This window comes from Chrysemys picta, chromosome 7 (genome assembly GCF_011386835.1).
Source record: "Chrysemys picta bellii isolate R12L10 chromosome 7, ASM1138683v2, whole genome shotgun sequence".
In the NCBI taxonomy this organism is placed as follows: domain Eukaryota; kingdom Metazoa; phylum Chordata; order Testudines; family Emydidae; genus Chrysemys; species Chrysemys picta.
In genome coordinates this window covers 5360296-5386378 of record NC_088797.1, presented here as the reverse complement: position 1 = coordinate 5386378, position 26083 = coordinate 5360296, and the positions used below count along the sequence as shown (strand labels likewise).

The 26083-nt window shown below is 45.6% G+C and overlaps 2 protein-coding genes and 1 long non-coding RNA gene across 8 annotated transcripts in view; 2 read left to right on the top strand and 1 right to left on the bottom strand.

The window, feature by feature from the left end:
* The first annotated feature begins 261 nt into the window (after positions 1-261).
* PSMD6 (proteasome 26S subunit, non-ATPase 6) lies at positions 262-11134 on the top strand. The gene is made up of 8 exons (XM_065550654.1): positions 262-513; positions 1500-1705; positions 2472-2617; positions 3891-4110; positions 4226-4334; positions 5560-5728; positions 10623-10700; positions 10830-11134. The coding sequence occupies exons 1-8, from the start codon at positions 369-371 to the stop codon at positions 10924-10926; spliced, it is 1170 nt and encodes a 389-aa protein (XP_065406726.1). The 5' UTR covers positions 262-368; the 3' UTR covers positions 10927-11134.
* A 1044-nt stretch (positions 11135-12178) lies between these two features.
* LOC135972522 (uncharacterized) lies at positions 12179-12427 on the top strand. The gene is made up of 2 exons (XR_010588989.1): positions 12179-12315; positions 12346-12427. It is a non-coding gene; the product is annotated as an uncharacterized LOC135972522 (long non-coding RNA).
* An 8470-nt stretch (positions 12428-20897) lies between these two features.
* Positions 20898-26083, bottom strand: part of ATXN7 (ataxin 7) — a 131074-nt gene continuing 125888 nt past the window's right edge. For all 6 annotated transcript variants that reach the window (XM_065550650.1, XM_065550649.1, XM_065550648.1 and 3 more), the window contains one exon: positions 20898-25084. In XM_065550650.1, coding sequence (XP_065406722.1) covers positions 25067-25084 — 18 coding nt within the window. In that variant the 3' untranslated portion in view covers positions 20898-25066. The remainder of the gene's footprint in view (positions 25085-26083) is intronic.

Here is a 26083-nt window from a genome sequence, read left to right as displayed (position 1 = left end):
CTCGGGGGGCGATATGGGGGTGTCGGTGTCGGGAGGCGATGTGGGGGTGTCGGTGTCAGGGGGTGTGAGGCGGGTGTCGGTGTCCTATATCGGGGTGTCGGTGTCAGGGGGTGTCAGGAGGCGATGTGGGGGTGTCGGTGTCGGGGGTCTCTAGGGCGCTGCGGGGGGAGCCGGGGCGCGGCCGGGGTCCCTGGGGCCGGGAGGCCGCTCCCCCGAGCCGGCAGGGGGCGCTGCGAGGCGGAGGCGGAGGCGGAGGCGGGGCCGGGCCCGGGCGGGCGGAAGCGGCCGCCGCCGGTTTCCGTCTCTCGGCGGCTGAGTCACTGGCCGCGCCGCTGCCCGCCGCCGGCCGCTCGCTGCCCGGCCCCGCCATGCCGCTGGAGAACCTGGAGGAGGAGGGGCTGCCCAAGAACCCCGACCTGCGCATCGCCCAGCTCCGCTTCCTCCTCAGCCTGCGGCCGCAGCGCCCCGACCCCGCCGTGCGCGAGGAGCTCATGGCGGCCGTGCGGCGCCACAGTGAGTGCGGGCGGGACCGGGACCCGGCCCTTCCCTTCCCCCACCCGCCCCGGCCCCCGGTCCTTCCCCATCCCCTCCCCTCCCCCATCCCATTCCCTCCCCTCCCGATCCCCTCCCCCACTTCATTTCCCCCCACCAGGCCTTAATCCCATCCCCCCCCTTCAGCCCCCGTTCCCTCACTGGTCCCCTCTCCCACTCCATCTCCCCGCCTCCCCCACCAGCCCCTAGCCCTCTCCCCCCACATCCCCTAGCACCAGCCTACAGTCCCCATCCCCCACTCCCCCCCCCAGTTCCCAACCCCTCCCTCCCCAAACTTCCCACTGCCACTCCCCTTCCTGCCCCCTCCACATCCCCCCAACCTCAGACCCCATTCCCTCCCTCGCTGCGGGGGTGCAGCCTGGGGCTTCTCTCCTTCCCCCTGTAACAAGCTGTGGGCCCCCAGCATGCCCTGCCAGCACTCATAGGGGTGGGGGGAGAGGAGAGGGAAGTCTGTCCATAGGGACTGATCCTTTGGGGTCAGTGTTCACAGCATCGCCTTATTCTGTAGGGTGTGGGTGCATCTCAGTCTCTGGGCCCCATGGTCTCTACTGCTGAAGAGAAATGGCTGTCATTTAACTTGCAGTAGCACCTCGCCGTGCCGGTCCAGTTGTGCTTTGTGCTACATAAGCAAGTAAAGAAAACAGCCCCCGTGCCACACTAGTAGCCTGGCAAGAGTCAACAGGTGAATGACATAGCGAAAGAGCAGGCTGGGGACCAGGGAAGCAAATTAGTTGTGCATAAGAGGCAGGAGACTGTCAAACAGAAGAGAATCTGAAACACAATCTTCAATGCATAGTGTCTAAACGTCCTTTTAACAGGCAGCTCCTGATAACTAATCTGGTTATATTCCTCCCTCAATGGGAGTTTTCCTTTAGCACTTCACACTATTGATATGTGATCTTGCAGCAATGTTTATGACAGCAAGAACTACCCCAATTCTCTTTCAGATATGGCCCCATACTATGAAGCACTCTGCAAGCCGCTTGACTGGCAGATGGACATGGAGCTGTTGAATAAGATGAAAAAGGCGAATGAGGAAGAGTTGAAACGTCTTGACAATGAACTGGAAGATGCTGAAAAGATCTTGGGGGAGAGTGAAATCCGTGATGCAATGATGGCCAAGGCTGAGTACTTGTGCCGAATTGGGGACAAGGTGAGTTAAAGGCCCAGGTTCCTTGGGCTGCTGTCATTAAAATCATTCTTAGTCTTTCAAACCAGGCAAATTCCTATGCGTTCCATCCAGTTAGAGGAGGGCCACTGACTCATGATCTGGAGAAAATAGAACCACACCTGGGTGGGGTGAATGGTGAGATCTAAGCAGTGCAGCAAGAGAAAGGAAAGGGATGTAAAACTGGGAAGTGAAAGGCAAACTAAAAAGAGAACAAATAAAAGTTTGCCATTTAAAACTTTTCAAAACGTTTTGTAGACAGTGTTTTCTACCTACCTAGTGTTTTGTTTTTAAACTGTTACATCATAATTGCATATGCAGTGTGAGTTAGTTACTGAACTCATATAATCAGTGGGGACTCTGTTAAGGTATTTTGGGAGTAACTTTTGGAACTTCAGATTTAAACTTTGACAAGTTGTGAATGTTAATCTCCTTTTTTGAAGAAGGTTGGTATTTTAATTATTTAGGATAGACATTTGTACAGTTCTGTTGTGGATGATACACCTTGATCAGAGCATGCTAACTTAGTTTAAACTGGATTTCTAAGATGGCTGCCAGCTTTTTTAAGAGCCAAGACACATTTCACTTGCCTGTGGTTTTTTTGCCCCCACAGTACTGTTAAAATGTCCTTAAGCAAGATAAATCTGTACACTACCCTGGTAACACCCAAGGCAGCTTCTCTTGATAAGACATTTTAGTGGAGTGCCAGTTCCTTTTTATGTTCTAATATTAGAAAATATTGTCTTGTTAGGAAGGAGCTCTGACTGCTTTTCGTAAGACGTATGACAAAACGGTGGCACTGGGACATCGTCTGGATATTGTGTTCTACCTTCTAAGAATTGGTTTGTTTTACATGGATAATGACCTCATCACACGGAATATTGAAAAGGCAAAAAGGTACCATTGTTAGATTTGTGGCAAATACCACCTTTTGAAGTAAAGCATCATTGGTTGCATATGTCTAACAAAACATTAGTTTTGAAGATGACTATAGAACTGCCTGATTGCCAGTGAATAGGTTTGGCTTATTTGTTAATAATTTAAAAAAATTAATACTTATTCTCGTTATAAATGCACGGTGCACTTTGCAATCTGAAAGAAATCTGAGTTCCTGCCACATGGAGCTTATTATTAAAATAAAGTGACATTTGTATTCTCATTATTTACTAATTTTCAGTTAAATCTAGTTCTTATACATTATGATCCTGGATAAAGTGATGAAAGACACAAACGATTATAACCAGGGCTTGAAAAACTTCCCAGATGCCCACTAGCTAGAGGACTAAACTTACTAGCTAGAGTTAGATATGAAAGATGAGTGGATGCTACATCAGTTAGTCATGGGACAATCCCATAGGAGAAATGCTGATGCCCTTACAATCTCCAGCTGCTGGGAGTGGGGAGGTGGAGGTGTTGGGGTTTCTGTGAGGCTGCTTGTTGCCCCTGGACACTACCCGGGGCTTGAATCTTTTGTGTCTGCTCCTGACTAGCCTGTGTTTGATGAGTTTGAATTTCCAAACTTCTTCCTGCCTGTAGCTGCTAGAAGGGAGAGGAACTTTTTCCCCCTTAACACCGTGGAGCTTTCAGGCTGCTGTAATGAGCTGGTCTCCACTACTGGTTCCTGATCATCTTGGCTGTTGCAATGAGAGATCTTTGACTTCACTTTTCCCTCAGTCACTATTTTTTGTGTTCTCCCAGAATGGCTCCTGGACCTGCCTCTGCTGCTGCTTGTGGCTACAGCAGCATTACATGGCTCTTGAAAGTTTCACTGCTGCCCATAGGTTTTGGGGGGTTTTTTCCTCACTTTTTTTTTTTTTTTTAATGATTTTAGTCTACTACTGGTGGTCAAAGCTGTGAGCAACAGAGGCATTGGAGGTGTGTGCCTGCAGACTCAGGATCACAGTACTGCATAGGTTCACGTTTGGAAGATTAGCATCACAACTAAATAGGCTAGAAACTTTTTAATTTTTTAAAATGTAGCTTGAATTCTGGCCTCACCGAGGAAAGCGTCCCATCTACCACCGACAAGCGCATTTTTGAAGCCCTAATTGTTACGATATAGTGTACTTCATAACTAAGATTTCCTTATGCACTCTAATCTTGTTAAATGTACTGCACTCATTATTTCAGATAATGAAAACAAGTAAATATATATCTTATTTGTTTTAAGTCTAATAGAGGAAGGAGGAGACTGGGACAGGAGAAATCGTCTAAAAGTCTACCAAGGGCTTTACTGCGTAGCTATTCGAGATTTCAAACAAGCAGCAGAACTCTTTCTTGATACAGTTTCAACATTTACATCTTATGAACTTATGGATTACAAAACATTTGTAACATATACTGTCTACGTCAGTATGATTGCATTAGACAGACCGGACCTTAGAGAGAAGGCAAGTAAAGCAAATGACTGCATTGATTCAAGCTGATCAAATTATTCTTAATTTTTTTCTCTCTCGCTCTGATACTAGTATATGAAATTTCTAAATATTGTTTGATTGCTTTCAGGTTATTAAAGGGGCAGAGATTCTGGAAGTGTTGCATAGTTTACCAACTGTACGACAGTATCTCTTTTCACTCTATGAATGTCGTTATTCAGTCTTCTTCCAGTCATTAGGTAAGGATATTTCATACACCAGTATCTTTCCCCTGTGTTTCTCATCAGGTCCTGTGAGCAGCTTGCTGCAAATCAGAGCTGAGTTTTGCAGAATTGCTTAGGAGATGGGCTGTAGGTATAGTTAGTATTGTCAAACCCCTGACAGTTAAAATCATCCATTTACTTTAGGTGAATCATTCCTAAATACCACTCTCCCTTGGCAGCACAGTGAGGGAGATAAGCTGCTCTTGCATGGATTTATGGCTCTCTAAAATGTTTTTCTTATAAAATGAGCATTCTGAAAGATGGCATCTGGTTGGATGAGGGAAGGTTCTTACAGGGTACCATCAAAGAGCCAATTTGCTATGTTTGGTCCTAATTCTGTGGTCAGACCCATAGGCTGTATGCCAATACAAGACTCCTGGGTGTGGAATTGGGACGGTAGGAGTACTTAACTCCATTAAAATGGGAATTCTGAAAGGCTTCCTTTAAAAGAGAATATAGTTTTTTATAAAGTTAAAACACTGGATGCATCAGGAAGCCAAATGAGTTTAAATTCTGTAGGTTGATTTTTAAAATCTGAACTTTCAGGTTTAAATTACAAAGGGGAGATTTCATAGCCGCTGGCTATTTAGGGCTGTTTTGAACTGGTTTCTATGGGAACAGTGCAGAAACGAGGAAAGAAAACAGTTTTAAAATCCATTTTTTATCATTGCCACTGTTCTGTCAGTTTTTATGCTGCTGGTTTCTGCTCCAGTTTCCATGAAAATGGGTTCTAGGGTAGCAAAAATAAGACTTTTAAAAAAAAGTCTTCCCCTTTACTTTGGGGAAGACTGGATCTGAATGGCTGCCCTGCAACCAAAAGCAGAGGGCAGAAAATCTCAGCTGCTGTTGAGAACTGCAAGTGCCAGTCTGATAAAAAACAAGAGCTCCTGAAGCGTCTGTAGTTTCTTAAAGCCAATTTAAGACCCTCTCAATAGAAAACTAGTCTTACCCTCAACTATTCTATTCTTAAAAACAAGTTTTGATAAAGCAAACATAAACCAAGTACTATCAAAGATGTGAGTATCTACTTTGATTGTGCCTTTGTATCTCAATGCACACATACGGGACACAGGGATCTAGTACAGTCACATACCATATCATGTTGCTTATTGAACTTCGTTATGTGTTGGGTTTTTTTGTATAAAGAGGAACAGATTAACTCAGAGATTATAGACTGTATTTGTGATTTTTATCTTTTCAGCTATTGTAGAGCAAGAGATGAAAAAAGATTGGCTGTTTGCTCCTCACTATCGTTATTATGTACGGGAAATGAGAATCCATGCGTACAGCCAACTCCTAGAATCCTACCGGTCACTGACACTAGGGTACATGGCAGAAGCTTTCGGAGTCGGTGTAGAATTCATAGATCAGTAAGTTAAAAGTAACTTTTGTAAGTTAGAGACGTTAGTCATCATTTATAAAGTAATGAGTTTACAGTGATCCTGCTACAAATAAACAGACGATACCAAATAGAGAGAAGAGGTATTTACTTACACCATCCACAAACCAAGTTATCTGCAAGATTATTTTTTACTGGTCTCATGTTTAAGTGTAGAAATCAGTTTAACTTTAGTCTGTTTAAAAAAAATTCATTGTCCAGTATTTCTTTTTCTCTCTGCATAAGAATTTTATATTTAGTTTTTACACATGAAGCATCATGAGATAATATTGTCTTAAGGTATCTTTTTTTCTTTAAATGATAAGATCAAGGGCTATCTGGATGACTACAATTGAATTTAGGGAACGAGGCTATAACACAGTTAAAAGTTACGATGTAGATGAGACTTCATCATGTTCTTTAAATTTTGACTGTCCATGTTCCAGTTTTGGGACATTAAGTTCACTACAAGTTTTAACTGGATCGCCTGACTCACCTATCATGGCTGTGTCGATTGGACCTGATATTTGTGGTTTAAATCAGGTAAAGTGTAGGCAGCTGTTGTGCAAGCTTTCCAAAAATCACACCTCAACCTGGACTTGTTTGGTCTCACCTTAGAACTGGAACTACAACTTGTTTTCACTGTGGCCTAAATTGGGATTTGAAGCTAAATCTAGGGTGAAAGATTAGTGGCTTTACCTCTGATACCTGTAACAGCCAGCTTGTGTTTGAATACCTCTAGAGCAGTGTTTCCCAAATTTGGGACGCCACTTGTGTAGGGCAAGCCCCTGGTGGGCCGGGCCGGTTTGTTTACCTGCCCCGTCCGCAGGTCCGGCCGCTCGCATCTCCCAGTGGCCGCGGTTCGCTGCTCCAGGCCAATGGGAGCTGCTGGAAGCAGTGGCCTGCGGGCCGAGGGACGTGTTGGGAAACACTGCTCTAGAGGAACAACTTGCTTCCGTCTATAAGTATTTTTTTTAAATATTCCCAATTAAGAAAAAATAGGCATGAATCTGAGTCCTGACTGAAATGTACATTAATAAATTAAAGCAAAAAATGAACATTTGAAAGGAAACTGAATATAATCATATTAATGAGATCAGCACTTAAGTTATACCAGTTTCTATTAATAGTGAGAGTAGATAGTTATTAATGATTGTAACTTACCTGGTTTACTATAGGCACTTATCCATGTTGTCATGCTCTACTATGGGAATATGGGTTTGTTTATTTTCATTGTCACTTCTTTCCTAGCGACTAACAGGAAGAGTTTAACCCAGGGGTCGGCAACATACGGCACGCGAGCCGATTTTGAGTGGCACGCTGCCTGCCCAGTGAGAGGAGGAGGAGGGGGAAGAAGCAGGGGAGGGGAGAAGCTTCTGCCTCCTGCCCCCGGCAGGGGAGAGCGGTGGGGGGGTCCTGGGCCCCCGCCCCACTCAGCCCCCCTGCCCACCGCTCTCCCTTGTGGGGGCAGGAGACCGAAGCTTGGTCCTGCCGCAGCCAAGCTTCTCCCCCTCCCCCGCTTCTTCCCACAGCTTGGTGCGTTCCAGTCCCTCCTCCTCCCGCTCCTTCTCCCTGTCTGCGATGGCCCTTGCAGGGGGAGGGGGAGCAGAGCAGCAGCGTGCTCGCTGCTCCGTAGAGGAGGCAGAGAGAGGTAGGGACGGGCCTGGGGGAAGGGGGTGGAACAGGGCATAGACTCATAGACTTTAAGGTCAGAAGGGACCATTATGATCATCTGGTGTGACCCCCTGCATGCTGCAGGCCATAAAACCGTCCCTACCCCTTCCCTGGACTCTGCTGTTGAAGTCCCCAATCCTGTTTTTAGTGACTGCAATCGGCAGAGACCCTCCTGCTAGAGATCCCTGCCCCATGCTGCGGAGGAAGGCGAAAAACCTCCAGAGGCTCAGCCAATCTGCCCTGGAGGAAAATTCCTTCCCGACCCCAAATGTGGCGATCAGTAAGACCCCGAGCATATAGGCAAGAGTCTCCAGCCCGACCCCGTTAGCCATTATACTATTTACCCACCATTGCTTGGCTTTCCTTGACTACTATGTTTTACCATTAAACCATTCCCTCCATAAACTTATCTAACTTTATCTTAAAACCAGACAGGTCCGTCGCCCCCACCGTTTCCCTCGGTAGGCCGTTCCAATATTTCACCCCTCTGACGGTCAGAAACCTTCGTCTAATTTCAAGTCTGAACTTCCCCACGGCCAGTTTGTATCCATTCGTTCTGGGCAGGGGGCTGGGAGCACCCCCACTAGCCAAGCACCCCAGCCCTCTGCCCTGCACCTCCACACCCTCCCCAGCCTTCTGCCCTGCACCTCCACACACACACCCCGCCCTCTGCCCTGCACCCCCCCAGCCCTCTGCCCTGCACCTCCACCCCCCAGCCCTCTGCCTGACCTCCCCCCAACACCCAGCCTCTGCCCTGCACCCCCACATTCCCCCAGCCCTCTGCCCTGCACCTCCACACACACACACACACACCGCCCTCTGCCCTGACCTCCCCCAACACCCAGCCTTCTGCCCTGCACCTTCACACACACCCCAGCCCTCTGCCTTGACCTCCCCCCAACACCAGCCTTCTGCCCTGCACCCCCACACTCCTCCCAGCCTTCTGCCCTGACCTCCCCCCAACACCAGCCTTCTGCCCTGCACTTCCACACACACCCCAACCCTCTGCCCTGACCAAGTCCCCCCCAACACCCAGCCCTCTGCCGTGTACCCCCACACACACCTTGCCCTCTGCCCTGACCTCCCCCCAACACCCAGCCTTCTGCCCTGCATCCCCCATCCAGCCCAGCCTTCTGCCCTGCACCTTCACACACCCCAGCCCTCTGCCCTGACCTCGAGTCTCCCCACAACACCCAGCCTTCTGCCCTGCACTTCCACACACACCCCAGCCCTCTGCCTTGACCTCCCCCCAACACCAGCCTTCTGCCCTGCACCCCCACACTCCTCCCAGCCTTCTGCCCTGACCTCCCCCCAACACCAGCCTTCTGCCCTGAACACACCACACACACACCCCAGCCCTCTGCCCTGACCTCGAGTCCCCACCAACGCCCAGCCTTCTGCCCTGCACGTCCACACACCCCCCAGCCCTCTGCCCTGACCTTGAGTCGCCCCGCTCAGCCCGCTGCAGGCCTAGGTGAACGGAACCCCAGGCTGGAAGCGAGCTGAGCAGGCTGGCGGTGTAAGATCAGCATTTTAATTTAATTTTAAATGAAGCTTCTTAAACATTTTGAAAACCTTGTTTACTTTACATACAACAATAGTTTAGTTATATAATATAGACTTAGAGAGAGACCTTCTAAAAAACGTTAACATGTATTACCGGCACGCAAAACCTTAAATTAAAGAGAATAAATGAAGACTCGGCACCCCACTTCTGAAAGGTTGCCGACCCCTTGTTTAACCAATCCTTATCAATTCACAGGCACTTGTTCAGCACCAGCATTATTTTTTCCTTTCTCCACACTTTGATCCATAATAAACCACTCTAGTTCGTTTTATTGCGATATGGCCTCATAAGAATTAGCTGGACCAGGAAACAAAATTAACGTGAGCAGCAGTTTATTAAGCAAACAATCTAACATGCAGGGCTATTAGGAAATGGCAAACAATTTTGTACTGTTTCTCTTAGAAAAACATATACAATTGTTGACAGGTTGTGTTAAATCCCTTATTTTCAATGCCAGGCAGTCAGACAGGTCTTTTTGTCCAATTATTGACTCCTCCATACCATCAGTCTCTTCTGCTGTTTGTTCACATTCTAATGGACTGTTTACTGGAAGGATTCAGGGTTTAACCACATGATCTTAGGAAATGGTGGAGAGCAAGTCACAAACTGCTCTCTGCTTTCCTCTACATTAGAAATGTTAATGGTTTTTAATAACTTGTGGAGGGGAACTTTCAGGCAAGGGACTAGGGTGGGTAAAAATGTGTAGTAAGGCTACTCTCCATTATAGGAAGGGCTGAAACATGAGAAGTAGGCTGTGCAGTTTAATTTTTCAGAGGTATAGGAGGGCAGTGGCAACTGGGAAGAGGACTGTCTAATCTGAGTAATTTGAGCACAGGTGCTACTGCCCAACACTGCTGGTGGGATAAAGATACAGAATCAGAACAGATGTGCAGAAGGAGGAAGTGGGAGTGCTCCGAGCTGGTAAGGAGACTGTTGGCTCCTCCAACTGGCCCAGAACGTCAGGAGATGATAGGTGTGGCAAGAGGTTAAGGGAGACGTACGTGGATTTTGGATTGAATGGGCTGGACGTGGTTTGTAGTAGGAGAAATATAAATGGTGGGGTAACCATGTTTGATTGTGGCCTTCTGACAACTTACTTCAACCTCCAAAATTGAAAGGTGGCTTTCCACAAAGCATAAAATGCATCATTCTGCACTTGGTGACAAGACAAAACTCCCCTTGGCTTCAGTAGGAGCCTGGGCTGATTAGGGAGTTCTAAATAGAGGGTCCTTACCCAGATTCAGAGTGTAAGGGTAATCTTGTTAGCTTTTAGGAAGCAATGACACCGTTATTTAATGTAATAGCATCTAATTTTGTAGTTGCCCTGCCTTGGAGCCATTCCACTAATGTCATTGTAGACAGTGTCAGATGCTCAGGAGCTGTTCAATAGAATAAAAACGAAGTGTACACAATACACCCCCACCTCCTAACGTCCAAACAAACGAGGTGCAGCTTAAAAGAAGAAAAGGAAGGAGATGAGCAAAGGTGGAACCTGAAAGGCCCTTCTAAAAATAGCTGTGGGGGAAAATGAACTTTAAAGCATTTCTTTAAAAGTGGGGTGGGAGGAAAACAAGACACTTCGTGGGACCCTGTAACTCTTTTGTGCAACATCTATATATTTAACATACTTTTTTTTTTAAATTAGGGAGCTTTCAAGATTTATTGCAGCTGGGCGACTGCATTGCAAAATAGACAAAGTAAACGAGATAGTCGAAACTAACAGGTACAGTATCTATAATCTGGTTTATAGGCTGTATATTCTAATCAGTTACTAAATTGACAGTGTTGTTGAAAAGCTTGTCATGGTTTAATTTGACTTCTCACTATAAAACCCTTTCTTCCTAATTTGTAGGCCCGATAGCAAGAACTGGCAGTACCAAGAAACCATCAAGAAAGGAGATTTGCTGCTAAATAGAGTTCAGAAACTTTCCAGAGTAATTAATATGTAACGCTTTTTAAAAAATAACGGAATGCAAAATGTAGATGTTTAAGGCCATTTTGGAAGTAATGTGTACTGTATGAGTTGATATGCGGTAGCTAAGAAAATTATAAGTGAGAAGTAGGGTTTTTACAGTCTGCTTCATTATGTAAACAACTGAACTGTATAAACGTTACAGTCATGGTTTCAGATCCCAGTTCATTAAATATATAATACAGTGGGATGTAATGTGCTATGTTCATGTACAATGTTCAGTATTTTGTTTCATAGTAAACTATTATGTTTAGAAAGCAGGGCTAATATTTGAGAGAGATATCAAAGAACTAGTGACAGTCCCAGAATTACTCATGGGACTTGTTCATTTGTGCCTAAGAAAACTAGATAGTTTAACAGTAGAAGGAAATATTTACATTATAGTAGTACCCAAAGGCTTCTGTAGTGTTTGGGGCCCCATGGTGGTGGGCACTATACAGAGAGATTCCCTCTCCTAAAGGGATTACAGTCTAAAGACACTGACAGACAAGAGTAGAGGGTATACAGCAGCACACACCCTAACCAATATGGTACAGAACGTGCATAGCTTTGTTAGTTGCATAGATTGCAGCTTTAATTGATTAAAGTAACATTGCCCTGAAAAAGGTATGTTTGCTAGCTGCCTACTAATGCTATATGTGGCAAAGAACATTGATCGGTTACATTATCTGAGCATTACGGTCGGGGTTAGATTTCCAAGTTTCAGAATGATGGTATGAAACAGTGGGAGACACTAATGCCATTTGATGCATCAATCAGCAGTAGAAATCACACACTGTAGATAGCCCTGGGCAGCTGTGGAGAAAGAGAAAATTTTACTCTGGTTCAGGCGTTGTCCCAGTGACACACAGCTCTGTCTTTAACAAGAGCCTCCAGCAACTGCTTCCACCATCCTTGCGTGAGGTGGATGGCTCAGAGCTTTCTCTAAAAAAGAAGAGCTCTCAAGTGCAGTGATATTAGCTGAAACTCGATTCGAAGTGCTTGGGAGCTACACCTTTTTACCTTGCGTTCATTGCTGGTCTGATATCTGCTAAGGAAGGTGCTGCTGGGTGTCAAAACCCTTATCTGGGATGTATGGAAGGGAGTGCAGGTGAATGGAGGATAGAGGACCATAATTACACTCTATCTCCACGTGTTGTGGGGGACTCTGGGCATCTCCCTACGTCTGAGTAACTACCACTTTGCTGGCCTGTGGAGGTTAGCACCCTTAGCCACAAGCTGTGCAGGTGAGGGGTCACTTTATATCATGATGCTGTAGATCACTCTTCACTGGATTGTTCTGGAATTCATGCTCTAGGAAGTTGGGTCATCCCCATCCCCTCCCCCAAATACCCGAATTTGTAATCAGCTGGTTGGGAAAGACGAGGTGGCCAGCTCACCTATAACTTTTTCTAAGCAATACTAGTGTGGGCAGTGTTAAAAAATGAAAAATGTTTCACACACATTCCCTGTTAAAAAAAAATCCTGATTTTCCTGAATTTGCCTCGCGTGGTCTGAATAATGGAGGAGAGTGTTGAGAGTTCGTTGCTGTGGTGTCAACTCAAGCAGTTAATTACGTGTTGGGACAGTGGTAGGTGCTCTCACAATAACTGCAGTGTTTACAGTGCTGGAGTTTTAATTTGAATCCAAATTCTCTTTTCGGTGTATTAGCAAACCTTCCGTGAATACAGTATTTCACTCCGATTGTTTTCATTGCTGTGAACGGCTGGTTGCTTCTTTTCCTAACCTGCACTTGTTGTATATTAGATGAAGAGTAGCACGCGGGTAGTGATACACGTCAGGTTAGTTCTGGCTGGCCAGGAGCAATCTTTTTGCCTTTAATTCACTCCTGGCCAGACCACACTGCAGATGGCGGGAGCCAGAGACTCAAGTAATGGGATTTTGAAGGTTGGTGGTGAGACTGTTTAATAGAACTTTTGGGGGGTACAGATTAATTTCCCCTGCTCAACAGTTCTATTTGAACAGGTCTTAAATAACCGATAGTGCTTTGATATGACTTTCTCTAAACCCCATGATGCCATGAGGTGGCTCCTCTCCAGAGGAAGAGAAAATCACTGCCCTTTTTTACACAGCTCTTGTAAGTAGAACCTGCCAAAGTGAATCCTTTTAAGACCATTCAAGCTAAGTTAACAGGAACATCATTCCAAAAGCTGTCTTCAGGGACTAATTAAATGGGGCACAAGTGCCACGGCTTCATTTTTTTCCTCCTTGTAGGGCTAGCCTGCATTTTGTCACAGAATTAAACTTTCACTAAAATTTTAACTTGGCTTTTCTATTTTCACATACATATTTCAACCCTACAGTGAAGAGAACAGACACCCTCAAAGTATGGATATGGAGTTACAGTATAAGACCTTGCAGATATTTTAACTCAGTTAAGAACAAGGGAAGAAACTAAACCATCATCCTCAGTACACCGTAATGCCACCCCCCCGTTCCGTACCTAGATTCCTTGAGGAACTGCCTTTATGTTTGTGATGAAGCTGGTTGTGAAGACTTCACATCTGTGGTTTTTTTTTTTTTTTTTTTGTTCCTGCCAAAATGAAAGTGAGCAGAATGTTAGGATATTGCAAAAATAAGTTCACTCTATGAAGCAAACTTTCAGAACATACAGTTCATTTGCATGGCTGTGTGAAAAAGCACTGAGCCAATTCAGAGCATCAATAACGCACCTCCTAACCGCCAAAACTGAAGATTATTTTTAACTCTGTCTGGGATAAATTCAGTCTAGTAAGGTTAATCAAGGTGATTAGCCTTATCCCCGGGCCATTAATTGCACTAAAGACAAGTATACATGGCCTCATCTTTTAATCCCTCTCCTTCCTCATTCCGCTGCTCCCTACTCCTTTCTCCACAGGAGATTGTATGCTCTGGCCTACACAGCCTCTGTTGTCACTCCCTGACCTGAGCGGGGTCAAGAGCTGGCAGGAGGAGTCAGGGGAGTTCATACCTGACTGATCTCAGGCTTTCAATGATTGTTCAGGGCTTTCAGCTGTGCTGCGGTGATCATAGTCAGGTGACGCTGAGCAGGGAGAGAAATCTTGGCCAGGTGCACTGCTCAGATGACACTGGTTGAAGGCCAGGCCTGTCTGGATTCACAGAAGACCCGAAGAAGAGCTCTGTGTAAGCTCAGAAGCTTGTCTCTTTCCAATAGACACTTGTCCACCTCGCCTCTGGATTCAGAGAGAGCAGCCACGGTTTATGCCGTTTACCTGAATGAGGAATATAAAGGTGGTGTACAATTTTTTCAAATGTCAGCAAAACAGTAGGGGAAGGGGCCAGGACATTCACAGGCAGTGCACTTCCCATGGTATTTACCTATGTGTCTTGGACATCATCACAGCGAGAGGTACTGGGACTGCTCTAACTCATGTCGGTGTGTGGTACAAATTTAAAAACAGGCCTTCCTGCAAAGATGAAGTCCAAAGATTGCAAGAATTCCACCCCAGTCATTCCCTAAATTCTTAGTATACCTGGTGCTGGAGAAACTCCTCAGTGGTCAAGGAGTTAACAATACAAACAAGACCTTCTAGGGTCGGTCTATGCTGTGCTTAGATCCCCGTGGCTGGCTGGTGTCAGCAGACGCGGGTCCATGGGGCTGTTTAATGGCAATGTAGCTGTTCAGGCTTGGGCTGAGGACCAGAGCCTGGGCTGAGGACCAGAGCCTGGGCTCCAGCCCAAACCCAGACGTCTACACTGCCATTGAACGGCTCAAGTCAGCTGGCACGGGCCAGCCACAGGTGTTTAACCTGGATTGCCCCGGAGGATGGGGTAAGTATTCTTTTGCTTCATGCCCGTGACTTGTAGTTCTATCGTGGTTGCATGGATAGCACCTTACACACTTGCTCTCATGCTTTGGTTTTAACCCCCCCTCCCCCAGCCTTGTAATCTGCAGGCCCAGCTGCACATATTTTCCCATAACTCAATCCCACCACCACCAGTGTTGCTTTTTGAATTCTCTCCAACGCACTGACATCACGCTGGTAGTGATGTAGCCAGAACCAAATCCAGCATTCAAGGTGCAGGCTCACCAAAGGACTCAATGCTTCCTGATCCACCTCTGTCTGTGCAGCCCCTCAAAACCAAACCCAGAAACACTTACTTGGTAGAAAACTGCATGCTCGTCTCAAACACGCTTTCAGTAGCCACTGGAGGCTCTTGGGGGTTCTGCTTTGCAAACGCGTGACCTGGATGTTCACTCCTGCCCTCGTTCAGTTGTATTTTCCCAGGGAGTATCCCCATTTCTCCCTCCTCTAGGTCAGAGGTGGGCAAACTATGGCCCGTGGGACCATCCTGCCCGGCCCCCGAGCTCCTGGCTCCGCAGGCTCACCCTGGCCCCATCCCTGCTGTCCCTCCTCCCCCGCAGCCTCAGCTCGCCACGCCGCCAGCGCAATGCTCTGAGCAGGGGGGCTGCAGAGCTGGGCCTGACCCGGTGCTCTGTGCTGCGTGGTGGCGGCGGTGACGTGGTCTGGCTGTAGCGCCACCAGTGCTCCAGGCAATGGGGGAAGGGGGCAGGGGAGTTCGGGGTGGTGGTGTGGATAGGGGTTGGGCCAGTTGAATAGGGGCAGGGGTTCCCAGGGGGCAGTCAGGAAGGAGGGGGGGGGTTGAATGGAGCGGCAGGGGGCAGTCGGGACAGGGAGAAGGGGCAGAGGTCCCGAAGGGGCCATCAGGAATGAGAGGACGGGTTGGATGGAGGGTCGGGGGCGGTCAGGGGACAGGGGGTGTGAGGATGGGGCAGGGGTCCCAGGGGGCCGTCAGGGAACAGGGGGGGTTGGATGGGGCAGGAGTCCTGGGCTGGGGGGGGGGGGCATGACCCCCTCCCCTAACCGGCCCTCCATACAATTTATGAAATCCGATGCGGCCCTCAGGCCAAAAAGTTTGCCTGCCCCTGCTCTAGGTCCTAATCTAAGGGTGTGTTTTTTTTTTTATGGGAGTGAATGGGAAAGGGAAAAAACCCTCAGATAGATGCGCCTACACAAAGCTCTCAGGCTTAGGGAACGACGAAGCCAAGACCTGGCAGAAGCTCCCTGGAGGATTGTGCGCAAGCTTCTGCATTTAAGTGTCTTTACTTAAAAACAGAAAAGCCGATCTCCAAGTGCCCTCCCCCGCCAGGACTGAACCAGGCAGCCAGAAAACAGGGTGCTGTGGCTCTCCCCACACGCGTGAGCATACCAAGTGGGGTACTGACGGGAGTCCCTCCTGCCTGGCACTTCTACGCCCTGGGGTGCGCCCAGCCCAAGCAGGTTTGCAGCCTGCCGCAAGAAATGCTAGAGGCGGAGCCTCCCCCCGCCTGTTGGTACCTTGCTTTTCCCTTTGGGCCGAGGAAAGCCTGTCCCTTTGCACTTGGATGAAGGGACAAGGGAGGTCTTGAGTAGCTTGTCAGTAACACACACCTGCACTGTGGTTGAAATCCCTTTGTTTACCTGCTGCTCTGCTGGGCTGCCAAAGACTGTCTTGCTTCTTTCACTGACGTGCCCTGCCCCATAATGTACCATCATCCATGCACACACACAACATGCCCACCTTAGCTGCTTCTACTAGGGGCCTCACACTGATCTCTGCAGGAAACCACTCGGGTGCCTTTCTCCAACCTTACACTTCACTACACGCCTGGGAATCGACACTCGATCTTTGGCTACTGTACAAAAGTCACCTGTCACTGGAGTGGGGGTCAGGAATTGGGGCACGGTCGGTACCAGGTCAGAGCTTGCAGCTTTAAAATAAGCTGGACATGCTCCAGCCTTGTTTACGCTTGAAGCTACCCAGCGTTGAGCACCATGTCAGCTCCACTTACTGTCAGAAGTGGGTCGTTTCTGGAGGGTGGACGAGCCCTTTAGCTGCAGTCCTTGAGCTAGGTTTCAATTTGCCTGCATTTGTAAGTAAAATTTCTCAAGAGCCTCTCGACAGCTAATTTGGGAAACCAGCAAACCACAAACCAATGCCATTCTTCGTCAATACGCAGCTTAGCGGTGAATCAAATATGTAATTGTAGCACTGGAGACAAACAGCCAAGAACTTGGAACAGCGTTCAGTCAAATCCGAGTCCAACTGCAGATTGGGCAATTGATGGCACGGCCACAGGTCTCTGATCCGTTGTGGTCGCAGGACGTTTGTGATAACAAGCAGAACTGGTGGAATAATTTCCCCTGAAATGCAGCAAAGGGCTGGTTGCTCTCTTGGCCCCTGTGGCCGCTGGTGCAAATAGGAGCAGCTCAGAGTGGAGGGGTAAGCGTAGTTCACAGCTGGCCCAGGGTTGGGGCTTGCCACGGCTTGGAGCCACTTTTCCACTCGCTCCCTGAGCTGTGGGCTCTCCAGCTGCCGCCCAGGAGCTGGGAGTGCCGTTTTTTCTATATATTCTGCAGAATCTGAATCCATCCTGGAGGCGGCAGAAATACACTGAGCAGGGAGGAGATGGACATCTTTAGGTTCTACCAACACTCTACCAGCCTTGATTCTCATTTAAAGGGATTCGGTATGGGAAGTGTTGTTTACCCCTTATTCTTCACACAATGCAAAGCCAACCTGTGGAACTCATTGCCAGGGGATGTTGCGAAGGCCAAAAGTATAACTGGGTTCAAAAAACAATGATGTTCATGGAGGGTAGGTCCATTAATGGCTATTAGCCAAGATGATCAGGGACGCAACCCCAGGCTCTGGGTGTCCCTAAGCCTCTAACCGCCAGAAGCTGAGACGGATCACTCGATAATTCTGTTCACACTCTCGGAGGCATCTGGCACCAGTCACTGTCAGAAGACAGGATACTGGGCTAGATAGACCATTGATCTGATCCAGCATGGCTGTTCTAATGTTAATTTGCTTTAAGAGCCCTGCCATTTTCAGCAGGGTAGACACTGCGAATGTTATCTGTTGGGCCCAAACTTTTCTACTTTACAGCAGCAGAGAAGCCTGTAAACTTGCTCAAATGCCGAGCAGGGGCAGGAGAGAAACTGCTCTTTATGGGCGTTAGGACGTCAGGTGGTGTGACTGGGCTGGGCTTACCCGTGGTGCTCCCTAGCGGTTAGGTCACTGGGTCCCAGCTCTCCCGTCTCCAGTGTCCCTGGCGAGCAGTGACTCCAGCGGTGTTGCGGTCCCTCTTATGGTAGTTAGTGACTCAGTCTTCTGGCCAGGCTACTAGTGGAGTCACCCCCTTCTGGGGTGACGATCCCAACAAGATATATACATCCATATATATCCCCATAGAAGGAAGTCTTCAGCCACCTCTGGGCCCCGGTGGGTTGCACACCCTTGCCTCAGGGCGTGCAATAGCTCTATCCCCCCCTTCTCTCCAGGAGGGTGAGAGATGGGGTCTGTGCCCCCTTCGTGGTTGGTTGATAGGGAAGACTGGGCCCAATCCAAGGCTCTATGAATAGCAGCAATACCAAGCATCCAGCAGGGCTCTGAGGCTGCCTCCCTGGGCCTCTTCCTAACACTTTCCCAGTCCGGGGCCTGGCCGCAGTCTCAGAGCCAATCCAAGGGGCGGGTTCCTTAAGGATAAGCTAGTCAACTCCTCTGGGACCTGGGGTAGCTGCTGCATGCAGACCCCTCCTTTCCTTCAGCCAGGGCTCCTGCTGTACCCTTACTCCAGAGATCTCAGGATAGATGTGTCCCCCTATCCCATCTGCTATTGGCCCCCCTTTCTGAGCTGTCTGGCTCTCCCTTGAACTCCTCCACCTAGACCAGCCAGGACCACTTGAGCCATGAACTGCTCCTTAACCCTAGCTATGTAACCCATCCCTCAGGTTCCATCCTACATGGTCTGGACACCTGAGCAGCCTACCAAGGTTCAGACAAGCAGAAGTTAAGATATACAAGAGAAACATCATCATCATCACACACACACACACACGCACTTCAGTACATCGTGGGAAGTGACACCATATTGGATGATGCCTGTCCTGAGTTTGATGCACTCTGCTTATGGGGAGCTTTGAGGCACCTTCTTTTCTCTCTTAAGAGCAGACACTTAGATAGCAGCTTTTTCATAAACAATCCACCCACCAAATTCCGGGGTACGGGAAGGATGATGCCCATAATCCTACCTTTAAAAAGTAAAATAAAATGCCAAGATAACCTTCCAACTGCCTCTTGCTGAGTCTGCGGCCAGCCTGAAACAGTAGCTCAGAGTCGCAAACTCCCTTGTCTTGCGTACATCTCATGGGCCAGCGATCTCTAAAGCCCAGTGATGAAACTTCAGTGTCAACATTAACTATTGTCTTGCTGGTGATCTTAGCATATAGAAGGGAGTGGAGCCCATGGGGAGGTGACAACTGGAAATACCTACAGGAAACGCAGAGGGAAGAAGAGAGGAGAAACTCAGGGAAAAAGGGGAGAAGCAGAAAGGAGACTGGGGAAGGAAGAGACACAAAGGTAGAGGTGGGTACTAAAGGAGTGCGTATTTTCTGAGTGCTACTGAGCGGGACTCAAAGGCAATAATAAATGATGGTAAGGACACAAAGACTAAATTTTACACTTGACCTTGACAAACATCCTGTTGACCCTAAGAGGAAATACACTGTGGCCTGAGGGGAGCTTGAAGCCTTAATTGTATAAACCACAGATCATCACTTAAAATAGAACGTGGACCTTCCCAAATGAATGCCCCGCCTCTGGGTCGATTCATGCCATTGGTTCGAGCTTAGCACGCCAGCTAACATTTGCTTTTTGTAAGCAAGCGATTTGTAAGTTAGAAGGAATCTGAAACGATAGACGCCAACAATGAGTTCCAAAGAATGTCATCGGAAACCGTTAACTCCTCAACTACTAGATGGATGAACTGGTGACTTGCCAGAAAATAAAATCTTTACCTCAGAAGTGGCGTAATTTTGGTTATAAAGAGCTGTTTTGTGTCTAACAGAGGACTATAAATCCCACTTTACCTGAGCAACTCAATGCATCCTTTGCCCTAAGAGTCACTACTGAAGCCTACATAATAAACTGAGAAGAAAACATTAAAAACAAAACAAAATGGGAACACTCCTTCCCATGCACAAACCCACAACTTTTGTGTCAGATACTCCTTTTAAAAGAAAAGTTGGGGGGGGGGGGGAAATCTTCCCTTTGTGATAAAAATGACAGACACAATTACTGCTACTTAATGCAACCATGGAGCATCACATTACTAATGAGACTTTGATCAAAACTTATGCCCCCGTCCTGCAAACTGACCCATGTGGGTGGACCAGCCCCATAGGTCTCCATCTGAGTCCATCCACTGATCAGCTTGCAGGCTCAGGGCTTTAGATATTGAATGGGATACAGAACTGCTCACTCAGGCAAATTCTCATCACCATCAATGGGAGATTTGCCTGAATAAGGAGTGCCAGATCCTATTTCGGAGGCCATTTCTATTGATTAATGTTCTAGGAATACGTATGTTGACAAAATCAGAGTTCTGTCACACAATATTCCATGCCTGAAGTGAAGCAATGAATTATATTTTGGTAACCCTACGCCCTGGTATCTTTCTGTATTTTTTCACTGCAGAAACGTATTTTTAAAATAAAGAACTATTGTTCAACACACTGCATTTCGTATTTCAAAACAGAAATATTAAAAAGCTTCTTCCAATTATTCTGCTTACACTCCATAAAACAAGAATCTTAAATAAGCAAACTTTCTGTGAACAGGGCAAAGTACTTAGACACTTCTCAAGAATATGCCAAAGTAAACAAGGTTGTACTTTTGAAAGGATCGGATGCTACCAGCCTCACGTACACGGGGGTAAGGGCTGGCAGAATCTGACCCAAAGTAATTCTCTGAAATTAGTTCACTGTGGCACCAATATGGATGTCTACCTTCAGTGCTAAATTGTTTTGCTTGGTACTACAATGAAGCAGAAACATATAATGTATTTCATGCAACCAACCTCGTTTATTGAAAAAGCCTAATTTTATTGCCTTGTGTAGTAACATCTGTTTGTGTAATTTTTTTCATGAAGCAAAGCACAACTTTTTCTTATAAATAGTATAAATTATTTTATTTACAGAAACTTGTTACAAAACAAATAGACTATATCTTTATTTTTCTTTTAAATATCCAAAGTAATTTTTCTATCCCATGACATTTGTTCATGTACTATACAGCAGCCACCACAAAGTTCAGCTGATCAGATGCTCTTGATTATGTATACAAATTATCAAACTATTCACACATTTTACACAGGAGATTGCTTTTTAGAACCAGGCTCAACACTGAGCAGGATACTTTCGAGGCCTACATTCACATTGACATTATGTAGTGCTCAGTTTTAAATTATCTTTCAAACGTAAAATATTTTGCACAAAATGTAAAAATGATTTTCTGCTCAACAGTGAAAAGTTAAGAATTTTTCAAGCCCGATTCCCTCCCCCAGGACAGAATGAGTGAGAGACAACAGAGATTCCTTGGCAAGAGAACTCTTAGAGGAAGACAACTGCCGTAGAAATGACATTTGGAAATCACACATTTTTTTAAATTGTTTTAAGAGGTACTTATCTGGGTTTTTTTGTTTGTTTTTTGTTTTTTTTTCTGGAACACAAAATATTTTAAACATTCTCTTTTTCTAAACTATATCGTTTAAGAATGAATAACCAAAAAAAAGGAGACCGTTCTGTAAATTTCTGTTTGAAAAAAAATATTTAACCCTTGGCATTATTTTGAGATGCACTATTGATGGGCTTGTTTCAAAACACGTTATTCTATTTAAAATGCTTTACAAAAATCACCAGCATCGGTCATTTTTGTGTTTTGAACCCCTTCGAATTAAAATGTTAGAAATATATAGGTGGAAAAAGCAAGCTCCAAAATTTCAACTGAACATTCAAGTCTTTTAAGGAGAAGCTGTCTGAACAGTCCAAGCTTAAAACTAGTTATATCAGGCACTTTCAGTTTTTCCATTAGTTTTAAACCACGAGACCCATACAAATGCGCACGCGCGCGCACACACACACACACACATACACACACACACATACTAAAAAAAGAGAAGCAGAGTGTCACTTAACTAAATGTAGTCTTCTGGGAATCAGACAACTGATAAGCAATGCCACCTAGACCATTTAGACCCTGATCCTGCAATCAGATCCTTGTGGCAGACCTCTGCATGGGTCCAACTGCAGGATCTTGGCGTTAGTTTGTAGGTATCCACTCCCAAGACACTAAAAGGGACACAACTTTCACAAAACAAAGGCATCCCTTAATTTGCAAAGTAGGCATGTTACTGTTAGCTTGGCAGTGAACCACTTCAAATTATAAAAAAGGTATTTGCTATTTTTAATTAATTAATAAATAAATACTAGATGATCTCAATTGTACCAAAACTGGATATAAGAAAAAAAAGACCTGTGCAAAAATACATATTTAAATATGTACAATCAATTAACAAAATATGTCTTCTGAAATAGGGATACTTCAATATTTATAATAGAACAAGAAATTCCAAAATAAAGATACAAAAGTATGGTTTTTGTATAATTCTTTGTTCATCATTGCAGCAATATTTTAGGTTAAGAAAACTGCAGGAGTCAGAACGAGACGTTGGAAAGCCTATAAAAATTGTATCTCTTAAATTACTACGAAAATCTGTCTAGAAACAACCCAGCCACTGCAAATTCAATTTTGCACGGTAAATTAATTTTAAGCTTCCTTAAATATTTACAGTAAGAATTATGAGAGACAATAAAAGCTTCAGGAACCGGGTTCTGTTTAGAACCAAGATCTAAGCTGTAATATTTAAGCAGGTCTGTACTCAAGGGCAGATGAAATTTAAAATGGCCTCACTTCCTAGTCCCAATAGATTAAAACTACGAGCCCTACAGGGCCGGCTCTGGCTTTTTTGCCACCCAAGGCAAAAAAGCCTCCGGCCGCCCCTCCCTCCCTAGCGTGGCAGGGGAGGGCGCCGAGCCCGGCCGGGTCTCCGCTCTCTCCGGCAGCCAGAGCGCCGGGGGGGAGGGCGGCGAGCTGGCCGGGGCTCCGCTCTCCCTGGTGGCCGGAGCGCCGCGCCGCCCCCCTCCAGGTGCCGCCCCAAGCACAAGCTTGGTGGGCTGGTGCCTGGAGCCGGCCCTGGAGCCCTAATGCAGGTGTAGTTAAAACCCGGCCCTACATGAAGCACAGTGATTAAATACTAACTTTCAAATGTCTGCATGGTTTTGAATGAGCTTTGACTTGCCATTAAGCTTTCAGATCAACATAATCTTTACACAACTAAAGATGTTCCATCACTTAAAGCCACAAAGGTTGATGAATATACATTTCTGTTCACCTGAAATGTAAGTCTATCCAACCAAATTGCACTTGTGACTGAAACATGTAGGGGTGAAACCTTGGCACCACTGACTTCAATGGGGCCAGAATTTCACACCCACTGTGCAGGAAACAATCCTTTCAGTTGGGCATCATATTACATCTTCAACTTTTTGTTCCTGAAATACAGTTAGTTTATGTTTGCATAATAAACGTCTGAAGTGTTTTTTCATGGTGACCTTTTATATAAACTCAAAGCTAAAGTGTCTGCATAGAGGCTCGCTGTTGTTTTGCGGTACATAATAATTCTGCAGCAAGTTCAAGGTAACTTGGAAACGTGAACAGGTAACCAACCAAGCACCTGCTGCTCTTAGTGGCTTGAGAATCCCTGATGTACGATGTGCCACCAAACTGGGAAGAAGAAGGCTGGACTGCGTGAATAATTTGATAGGCTCAGATTGTCTGATCTCAGCAATATCTGGTGCCCCTTTAAGGCAAAAAGAGTATATTCTTGATTTAGAAGTTGTTTTCCTTTACTTCACCCCTTAACAAAGGTTCAAGTAAAGTCTCAAAATTCATTGTTAAAAAGCTTACTGAAAATATCCAAATCAATTACATTATAATAATGCTAAAGCCCTTTAAAGGATTTCATTTTTGAGATGTTTTAAAACAAGATAAAAATCTCTCGTGAAAACTGACCGTCTGGACTGTAACATAGTATAGTCCTCTTTATTCATAAAACATCTGTGTCTGAGAAAAAGATGATAGTAACCCATCCAGGTGGACTTAAAGCTGAACTCAGTTGCTAACTAGCATCTAGTGCAGCATTCTGAAATATCTGATTGTGGGTAGCTGAAAGCATGAGAAGTGTTAATGATTTGATTACAAGAACAAGGCATAAACTAACTGAAAAGCTTTCAGAAAATCTTTAAATATTTTAAATATTTAGTTTTAAAAGGGCTGTTTTTACAGGCCGGAAGTTACAACCAACCTAATTCAACTAGTAGAGTTCTTCTTTAAAGTAACAAAGGCTTCTGGTATACAGTATAGGTCAAAAAATATGTTCTTTGGGAATAGTTTTATAGGTTATTTGCCTTTGTTGATTTGATACTTTTGCATTCGGATTTCCTTCATCAAAAGGAATTAACAATTTTTACTTTCTTTTGCAATAGAATCTTACTCAAAATAATAATCGCTTTTCCATCAGGCAAGTACAACATTATTTTTATCTTTGTTTTCTGAACGATGGCCTCAAACAAGTTTTTAAAAGTTTTTGAAACTCCTGACAGCTTCTTATCCCAAATGACTTGCAAAAGGCTGGGCAAAACACAGACTATTTAGTTTCTGAATTGTGCTATTTTTGTGTTCCATTAAAGGAACACTGCTATAAAAACACTAAAGCCATATTCCCTTCTTGAGGGCTTCTTTTCATTGTGCCTAACACACTGTACCCCCGCTGGAGGGTTTCTTTCAATTGACAGCGCCTATCGGGTGGCTAATAACCTACAAAAGACACCATCAGCATAAAAAGAGTCCACAGTAATGGTTGTCCCCAAACATTCTTTTGCCAGCCAATCTATGTCAAATAGTGGCAAGATGATGTACTCCCGTAGGTAACAGCTCACAGATTTGTAGCAAGCAGTCCAGACCACTGTTAACACTGGTAAGAGCAATTATGTGGCTGAACTTCCATCCAGTGTCCATTTACAATATTCACTGCTACAGACATGGCTTCAGGGAAATTCCTTGTTTGAATGACAGTCCAGTAGATTTCCACACCTGAGGACCATGGGAAGCTGGGATAACTCAAAGGCATCTTGGAGTCCAGAATTCCAGATGGAGGTTTTGCTTATAGTGAACGTTGTCCAGTTCTTTTCTCACCACGGCATATTCAGCTATCAAGGACGTGCCTTTGGCTTTCAAACAAAAAAGAAAGCGGTGTAAGCAAGCATGTTGTAATAGATACAGTAAAGGCCACATCAGGCAGGACCTTTCTGGACAGCAAGAGAACACGTCAGAGGGAGTTACAAGGCACCAGGTAGCACTATTAACAGCCAGTCGGCTTGTTTGCATCTGGAATTCTAAAGTTTCTGCCTTCCCAAGTAATTGTGCTCTCCAATTACACTCCTAAGTGGCTGACTGGTGTCGTAGTCATGACAACAATAATCAGAAGCCCGCAGGTGTGACTTTCCTCATTTCTTAAAGGTATACATTCAATTTAATTATTTCAAAAGTAGCTTTTCCCCCATCAGGTTGCTGAGTTAAATGAAAACCGTCAGGAAGTACCAAAAGTGAAAGTTCCTAGAGCAATGATGGCTGAGCTGTATTATCCATAGATAGTCATTTCTTCTTCCTATACAGCATGTACACTAGTCAGCGTACAACAGCAATGACAGACCTGGTCTTTGGAGGAAAGGGAAAATTCAGAGACCTAAGACGGACCTTTGTGAGCTCCTAACACTTCAGTTATATGAACTTCCGCAATAATGAGGAAAAAAGCAAACGGGGGGGTGGGCTTGTAGGACTGGCGGAAATAGAAAGAAATCGTCAATATTTCAACACAGTAGAAAACATAGCATGGGGAACAATCATGCAATGTCAGGGATCTGGATGATCTGATAAATCTTCTCCATATCTAGCTTCTCTGAGTCTATTTTTTCCCTTTAAATAGACTCTTTTCCTTCAAGTGATCGTCCAACCTATTTCTCATAGTTTTGCAAAAACAGCCTTATCTGATTTTTCTCTGTTATTTCCCATTCCTCTCCTCATGACCCCACTATGCATGGCAAAATAGTTTTTAAACAACACATTCATTTCAATGTGATTCTATTTTGAGAAGTAACTAGTCTATAACAAGTTACTCACTCACAAGCTCTGATCCCTTTGTGTTTTCCTTGTAATTTCTGCTGGTTTTA

What these genes read in the sequence shown, in the direction of transcription:
- PSMD6 (XM_065550654.1), top strand. Translation starts at nt 369, where the DNA reads ATGCCGCTGGAGAACCTGGAGGAGGAGGGGCTGCCCAAGAACCCCGAC. An exon ending in GGCGGCCGTGCGGCGCCACA is followed by an intron (nt 514 to 1,499) that starts GTGAGTGCGGGC and finishes ATTCTCTTTCAG; the next exon opens with ATATGGCCCCATACTATGAA. An exon ending in GAGATAGTCGAAACTAACAG is followed by an intron (nt 10,701 to 10,829) that starts GTACAGTATCTA and finishes CCTAATTTGTAG; the next exon opens with GCCCGATAGCAAGAACTGGC.